General features: G+C 36.7%; 1 protein-coding gene across 2 annotated transcripts in view; it reads right to left on the bottom strand.

Moving 5' to 3' along the window:
* Positions 1–3,467: 3,467 nt before the first annotated feature.
* LOC149804925 (N-terminal kinase-like protein) overlaps positions 3,468–9,108 on the bottom strand; it is a 75,252-nt gene continuing 69,611 nt past the window's right edge. For both annotated transcript variants that reach the window (XM_089945942.1, XM_089945943.1), the window contains exon 20: positions 3,468–5,547. In XM_089945942.1, the coding sequence (XP_089802068.1) occupies positions 5,402–5,547 (146 nt within the window). In that variant the 3' untranslated portion in view covers positions 3,468–5,401. The remainder of the gene's footprint in view (positions 5,548–9,108) is intronic.

The following is a 9,108-nucleotide window of genomic DNA, read 5'->3' as shown; positions in this document are numbered from 1 at the left end:
GAGGACTCATTTATTCTGGATTATATCATTGCAATACATCAAGACTATTGGTGCATCAGCAAATTCAAGATTCATTTTGAACATTCTACACTTTTGGATTTGTAACAGAACATTTTGGATTATTTGTGATTTAATTCATAATTCTGCAAGTCCCTTACAAATTTTAACTTTGTATCCTAGGGAAATAGTTTGTTAAATTTGACAAAACTTGGTACTGCTTCTTTCTGTTACTTAGTTTAAAACCACAGAGTTGTAACAATGTCAGATTCATTGGTAGGTATTTCTTTAGGAAACACTTAATTAAATAAAATATTTATGGGTTACAATCATTAGTGAGTTTAAATGGAACTTTGGAATTGAACAATTATGCAGCAAAGCAAATTATTCTCAAGTCTCTTCAAGATGTAACTTGAAACTTTGCCCACCAAATGCAAAAGAATTAGCTGACAAGGTTTAAGTAAGAATTATTTTAGAACATGCCTGAATGGTTTGAGACCCCATCCACTGGTTTTAGAAGATGAAATTGAAAAAAATTCATTAGCGAGAAGCCTGAATTGTTAAATCTGAGTATGATTGTCACCCAGGAAACATGACCTTAATACTGAATAAGTCGTCTTGGAAACCATTCCAAAAACAGACTGAAACACAGAATAATACATGTCAAGAAAGGCCTGAAAAACAAAGCAAAAATACCCTGCCACAACTTAAACAAATTAATTAAGTTAAAATTAATACTGAAATTGTGGGGTTCCATAAGGGTAAGATGGACCATTCAGAATCTGTATATTATCAATATGGCAGTGCTGAACATAGGACAGGGATCCAAGATTTTCAAAAGTTGTAACTAAGAAATGTCCATAAGCATAAGATTTTCTGAACTCCATTTACTTACTCTGTATTTTTTAGATTAATATGTCAAACAAATTAAGTGACTGAAAATTTTTATGGACTTTCCCTTTAAGGCTTTTTTCAAATTTTGTGCAGATTTTACAATCACAGACCAAGAAATAAGACAGTAAAATTCTTGATTCAAAACATTTGCCAGAATTCTTGTGAAATCAGTCTTTTCATGTGTTCCATAGTTTACAAAAACCCTGATATCTATTGATAGTTTTCACCTGTAGATGAAATTAAAATTTAACTTTTAATTAAATAAATAAAAATTAAGCTGGATTTGAAAAAATATATTCTTAGATTTACACAGAAAAAATGGTTACTAAGGAATAGTTGTCACCACTGCAGCAAAATGAGTTTGGGTGCTTGTAATGAAGAACAAAAAGCAAATATAAATTTTTCTTTTTAAATGTTTTAAGCAAAATATTTTCATTCATCGATATCTACTATTAAAAACTCATGCACAAAAGATTAATTCGATTGTGTCATGCAATCTTAACATTTATTTATAAAAATGAATTTACTGTCTGTGCTCACATAAGTCGAGTATATATGCTAACAACATAGAAACAGATCTGCCATCATATAACACATCAGCAGAGCAGGGTCTCTCTTATTTGAACTAATAATTACTCCTAACAAACTGCACAGACCCAGATCTGTTTGTGCATTATGTGATGACAGTTCTGGGTCTGTGAAGTTTCCACATGGTCTGGACTTGTAAGGATATGGTACCTCTTTGAATCTTTAATCTTTGCATTTCATCAAGCCAATGCACAATTATTTCTTAATTTGTGCAAAATCATAAAACATATTATAGACATTAAACTATTGTCTTTTTAACTTTGGTAAAACTAAGGCAAAGATCTTGAATATGTATTTGTTACAACTGAAACTATTTTTTTATTCTTGTGTTATACTGACTGATGTTCACTGTATCTGGGCAAGTAAATTCAATCACCAAAAGTAATCTGTAACGTTTTGTTTAAAATTAAAGCAAATTAATGGTTACTTTATTTGATTCCTTTTTTGCATGGTCTTTCCATGCAAATTTAACCTTGATCTGAGAATAAATTTTTAAAATTTTAATAACTGATTCATATTAAGAACAGAACTTTTCAATTTCAGACTAAGATTACTGTAACCTATTTTTGCAGATATATAGAGCTGGCCATGTCTTCAGTCTGTCCTTCTGTGTGTCCATGCATTTCGTCTCTCAAATTCATTTTGTAATCTGAACTCCATCTTCTGAGGGACGAGGATAATTTTTGGAATCATGGTACACAAGGATTATTAGATAACAGTAACAGCTTAAGGTCATAGATGCAACCTCTTGGCGAGAAGGGGGGGGTTGAGGTTCAAAGGTCATAAGTGATATAGCCTCTTTCTTGTAACCTGAACACAAAATACATCATGAAGGAGGGTAATCATAATCATATCTGGCATGATGAGTAGGATGAGTGGATAACAAAGATGGGACAAGTCGAAAATTAAAATAAATAAGAAGTAAAATAAAATAAAAATTTATCATACTCAGTTAATTTTTGTCCTCCACCTAAAATGGTGAAGCCATCAGGTCTTAATTTGAAAAGTCAAAAGGCTGTAAGATTATAGAGTAAATGGTGAAGTAAGACAGAAAAGATAAACTAGCTCAATGTCACCTTGACCTTGAAGGCAGCACCCCCAATGTGTACATAACACCCTTCTAGTGATGATGTACAAGTATACCAAATTTCATTCCTTAATCTCAGTTGGCTTTTAAGTTATGGAGTAAAATAGAGTATTATCGAAAACAAAATACTGAGCTGTAACCTTGACCATGATGATAGCAAAACCAACACACCTTTATTGATGACATACAAGTATTCAAAGTTCTTTAATCTCACACTGCTATAGAGTTATGCAGCAGATAGTAAAGTGTGATGAAAACAAAATACCATAGGTACTGTGACCTTGTCCATGGAGAAAGGACCCTCAATATTGTATATGACATGCCTTCTAGTGATAATGTACAAGTAAAACATGCTTCAGCCCTTAATCTTAAAATAATTTTAAAGTTACTGATTGGCAGGGAAAAGGTGGTGGAAATCTGAACATATTAACAGAGACGCTGACCTTAAAGATATGACCCACAATGTCATACATGACACCTTCTAAAGATGATGTACATGTGTCCCAAGTTTAATTCCTTTATCTCAAATGGTATTAAAGTTATAGAATGGAAATGAAAATGTGATGAATGGATGGATACATCTGTACTATGTACATCACGTTTCTTTACAGTTTGTAACGGTTTTCATCTCATGCTTTAAATATTTTTATAAATCTGGAACAGCAGAGATTGAAAAAGAATAAATACAACAATTCTATGATCTTGGGTTTAACCTTAGTTTCTTTAAAGAACATTTTTGAAACAATGAGGACAGACCTTTCCAACAGTATCTGAATACAGTGTAAATTATTGCTTTCTTTTCTTCCTGTAATCATAAACCTATACTATACAAACAAGATCCAACCACTTAAGTTATACCAAAGCGACTGTATTTTGAAATATTTAATAAGGCAAAAAAAAATACAACAAAATAGTTTATTTTGTCTCTACTTATCAATGTATGATTGTGATGATGCAACTGTTACATAAAAATATTCAGAAGGCCAATGATTACAAGATTGAATCCATTGCACATACATGAAAAGAAAATGGATAAACACAGCTTCTGAAACAAAATGGTAAATTGTGTACTGTATACTCCCTAAATGATGCCCCCCCACTAATTAATGCCTTTCCCCCCTTTTAAAGAGCAAAACAATTTTTAAGATGCAGTGTAAGACGTATGCTATTCAATACATTTCTTCAGATCTATGACTACAACAAAATGCTGTAGCAGTCTCAGTCAATCACATTGTTACAGTGTATATATCAATATATAAATTACTCAAGTCACAGGCAAACATGTAGTCTTAAACATGACACAATAGCTGAGCAGCAAGATCAAAGACTTTAGCTGGGAGGTAAAATCAAAGGATTTAGCTGTGTGGCAATTTTCAATGCCTATCTGGCAGCAAGTTCAAGGACTAGCCAGTCTTACTTCAAACAGCTGCTGAATGGGAAAATGTGTTGCTGGCTTGATAATTTTAAAATGTGCTGATATTTATAATTACTGAATTCAGTGACAATTATACACAGGTCATTATAAGAGGACATCAAGTGAACAACTTTAGCTTTAATTATTGTGCTCCAATAAATGCCCCAACCTTAGGAAAATGCAATGCCCCACGGAGCATTAATTAGGGACTATATGGTATTTAACAATAATAGTGATTTTCAGACTGTACTGAGCACCAAAAATCTTTGGGTGCTTAATCTCAACAGCCCATGATTTAACTGTGATTAAGGAACATATACTTTGCCATTCTGATATCAAAATACATCTAAATAGTCCACAAATGTATAGTCATAATAATCAATGTTATTGATCTTAATTGCCCCACTTTGTCATCCCTTTCCTCTGCATGATATAATAACGTGTTAAAAGTGTCATTAAAACCAATCAACCAAGGAACCAACATTCCACCTCATCTTGTACTTAATAAAATGCAAGACTGTAAGTGCATACACCATTTGGACACTGTTTGCTTTTCTGGTACTATTTATTTCCTACCTGATATGTGGGTTGTTTCATGACAAAATGAATGGAGTACAAACACAGATCTTCAAATAATGAAATATCTGCATTAAATAAATAAATAAATGCATGGGGCAAATAAATATTTATGTGTGGGTGAAATATGTATACAAGATAGTAGGTAATAAACATACACTTTATCAGGACATTAATAATAAAGTTTCCAACTTAACATTTTTGTCACGGATTTTCTATGTAAATACTCAGAAACTCCAAGCATGAATTTATTACCCGGCCCATGGTTCTGCGAAAATGCTCTGAAATTCCAAACCTCAGTTTATTACCTGGCCCATATTTCTGCAAGTTTGCCCCTCATTTTTCATGCCAATGGGCCTGCTGATCTACTGACACAAAAAACAAACAACAATCAATAGAACTAGGCTGGCTAGAGCGGGCAGTTAAAATTCTTCAACTGTCTCACATAATTCCCTCCACCCAGAGGGTCAACTCTATAAGTGATGGAGTTTGGGGAAGTTGCACAATTTGTATGCATTATTCAAGTTTGTCAGTACATCAATAGGTGTCACTTTTTTCATTTCTAGGTACATGATTGGGTCCATATCCAAGATATAAAAGTTCATAATTTATTATTTTGGCTTTATGATCTCTATTCTGTGATCTAATTAAACTGAGGGAAAGACTTTAGAACAGCACACCTGCTTTCACTGCCTTGCCAGGATTTGTGTGCACTTAATTGACAATTTATGATTACCCAGGTTCACTGATTAAAGGTACCTAAAAACAGCAAATGACAGTCATGAATAGGACCTTTCTTTGAATATCACAGTTATTAAACCCATGTCTTCTATTAAAGAGGCAAATCAATCTGCAGACATCTTCTTGACTCCAAGTTTCAATGCTCCACTGCCCTTGCGCGCTTCCCTTTTTTCTTGCAACTCTTTTTGTCGTTGTTGGCGTTTTTCTTCCCTTTCTTGCTTCTTTTTCTCTGCTTCAGACTTCTTTGAACCTGTAATATGAACACAAATAGTTACATATGCAAAAAGCAGTTGTTGTTGTTGTTGTGTTTAATGCCATTGTTCAGCACACGATAGACTATACATGGCGGCCAGTATTAATGGTGGAGGAAGAACCCCCAAAAGAACCACCGACCCACAAGAAGCTACTGGCAAGCTTTCCCACATACCCACATTAGCCGAATCTGAGACTCAAACCCACGCAGATAGAGGTGAGATGGCAGTGATCCATAACAGAGGGTACTTTAAGACCACTCGGCCACCTGCAAAAAGCAGATATTCTCTAACAGCTTGAAAGGAACAGTTACTACCCAGTGGATTATTTTTGGTTGGTTTTTATATGGACTGTAATCAAGCCTTCTGCAAAAACCTAGAAATGTGTCCATATGACATGGATGCCCCTGCCAATATTATGCAACTGAAGGGCAAAGTTCTAAGTCAAGCCTGACCATGATGCTGAAATGCGTTGAACATGTAGCCTTTGATGGTAATAGGGGCCTAATTTTTTTCTTCATAAGCCAGAGAAAAAATTTAGCCATTCAGAGGGATAATGTTATTGTCCTTGTACCAGCCCTGAATTTACATGCCACTTCCCCTTGTAGAACATCAATGTGCAAAGCCATCTTGTTTGTGAGATTTTTTTATGATCAAAGGTTTGAATTGTTTGCTTTGCAGGGCACTCTTTACACGAGCCAAACATGAAGGTGGAGTCAATCTGGACATGTATGGAATACCTGTGACTGCAGCTATTTAAGGCAGTTGAGCTGTGCCAGAATCTTCCTGGGTAAAGCTTTCAACAGATCAAATAGATCACTGACCAAGGACTTGTCCTGTCTGAGATGGGCAATCAAAATTAGTTTGCAATTTTGGCTTCTTAATTCCTGAATTATTTTTGTACTAATGTTGTGGGTGGGTAAGCGAAGGTCCACAGACCCACCAAACTCACTGAAAGTGTGTCCATGCTCAGGATGCTGGGTCCTGGAATGGAGAGTCAAAGGTGAGCAGTTTCTGGTTCCACTTTGTTGCAAAATAAAGGTAAATCGTCCCCAAAGTGTGATAATGAAATGAAAGACTGTTTTGTGAATGGTCGTTTTGGTATGAATGATCTGACCTTTAATTGACAGGAGTATCTGCCAGGACATTGAGTCTGTCAGGAATATATCAGTGATGTTGAGCTGGAAACATCAATGCAGGAATTTGGTTCCCCCTTGCTTGAGGAAGTAGGTCATCACAAATGAGTTGTCTGACATTAAGACAACTTTCCTGTCAATTTGGTCTTTCCAGAAATGAAAGGCATTGATTATAATATTCATTTCATAAAGCTTGATGTGGAGGGACACAGCCTCTGATCTGTGATGCTGGCAACCTTGAAGCCTGGCAACTGGTGGGTTCCCCAACCATGCATAGTGCCATCTATAACATTGTGACTTCTGGCTGGGGCTTGACCAGCTGAATCGCTGTTGTGAGCTGGCCACAGTCATATCAATGACCAAGGATTGATAATATCTTGCCTGTGCTTCTGATCTTCCAATTGAGTGGACTGGAAATGGGGTGCCATTCTGCAAGCAATGTCATTTGAAATGGGAGCATAAAAAACCCAGCCCAGTGCTATCAGGTCCATTGCAGCACTGAATAATCAGAGTTGCAAAAACTCTTACACCGTGAACCACTTCCTACTGGAAGTGGACTCGATGCGTTTGATGCATCACTCAGACAAGAGGTAGTCATCTGAGATTGAGAGTGGTTATAAATTCAATACTAAGTGGACAAAATGATGCAATGGCCATAGGTTGGACTTTTCCCAGTTGTCTAAGAAACTGAGATAACATAGAAGGCACAGGAAATCATCCCTGCCTTTGATGCGACAAGAACTTACCAAATTTTTCTGAAGATCACTGTCCAGATATGCCTCTGTTGCTATGGGTGAAGTCAACCAGGACAAACTGATGATGCAGTTGAAAACCTTGGTGAAAGCATATGGACTGAACTTTAGGCAAAATGGGAGAGCATGGAATTGGTAAATAGTTCTGTGGTAAGCATATCAAAGGAATTTCTGTGATGCTGTATGTAAAGGCATATGGAAGTATGCATCATTAAGGTCAAGACTGATGGCAAACTTTTCCCTTCTGATGGAGAATCAGATCAAGCTGTCACATCTTAAACTTTGGTAGTGCAATATATTGATGGAGCTGGCTCAGGCTGATAATCAGTCAGAGCCTGCCAATGGCTTTTAGTACAAGGAAGAGCCACATGGATTGCAGTTTGCAAACAATCTCCACCACCAGCTTGTTGATTAGTGATCAGATTGCCTACTCTATCGGTGATTTTGGTCTTCTCTGGCTGTCATGGGACTGCCATTACTAGCGAGAGGACAAACAAGGAGGGGGTTGGATAAATGGAATCTAAAGGCCCTCCAAAACAACAGAGACTGCTCACTCATTTCCTGGAAATATATCAATCCAATGAGAACTGAAATGCAAGAATCTGGCACCTTCCACCTGGAAGTTTGCAGGCGGTCCGAGTGGCAAGTCAACACCAGGAGTTACAAGGCTTCTGATAATAGAAACTTTGTTTCCTGTCAACCTTTCCTGATAAACTTGCCTTCTAAACTGAGTGCAAGTTGAAGGGGCAGTGCTTGGGTTGCCTTTCATCACTTCACTAACTCTATCTTGCCTCCAAACAGCAGGGGCAACCCAAAAGGTAACATCTTTAATGTCAGGTCATGGTGCAATTTGTGAGTTGTTTATGCTGGCAAGTGTCTTGTCATACTAGGTCAAGATCTGCAGAAGAAGTCAGGGCATTTACTATGGAATGGTGGGCTGTTCTGTTAATGACCCTGATGATCCAAGCTATGTCCTCCCATGCATAGATATTACCATATTTTATGGTGAGGCAGAAAATTACAAATGATTCAAATGAAGTGGTGACAATGTTTCAAACCATCTCTGATATAAAGTGGAAAACCATTTTGTCCACTTTACAGAAAGAAGGTAGAGTTATATTGATTGCCACAAAATTCTTATCATGGGCAGCTAGCTCCATATGAAATGTGCGTTGCATACCACTGGAAAGAAAATGTCACAAACAGATGGCTTTCTGCAAAGAAAGCCTTAGAAATGCCTGGATCACTAATTTTGCTGGGAAGCATGTCAGTTATCTCTTTAATTTTGACAGACTGGTAGAATGCAAATGGAAGGACAATCATCTTCATCTTCTAATTCCACAGAGACCGTCACCTTATAGGTCTGCATGGTGATGGGGGTGGAGGGAATTCAGAGGGCAGCAACATCCAATAAATCTCCATCGCAGCCTTGAAACTAAACTCTATCTTCTGCATATGTGTGTTGGAGTAGGACAGATCCTAAGGAGGATTAGTACACTCACTGTATATAATATCTGGGTCTACCTCTATATCCCAGTCTGAACTGAACATGTTTAGCAGCACAAAAGAGGCAATGTTGTGTTCATGAGTTCCAGTACCTACCCAGTGGATAGGCCATAACAAAGGTGAGATTGCATCTGTTAGACGGATTTGTCATCCTGGTACAAATATG

This window comes from Sinohyriopsis cumingii, chromosome 2 (genome assembly GCF_028554795.1).
Source record: "Sinohyriopsis cumingii isolate HCF-2022 chromosome 2, ASM2855479v2, whole genome shotgun sequence".
Lineage (NCBI taxonomy): Eukaryota > Metazoa > Mollusca > Bivalvia > Unionida > Unionidae > Sinohyriopsis > Sinohyriopsis cumingii.
Note: the sequence above shows the minus strand (reverse complement) of the source record. Positions and strands in the feature narration are given on the sequence as shown.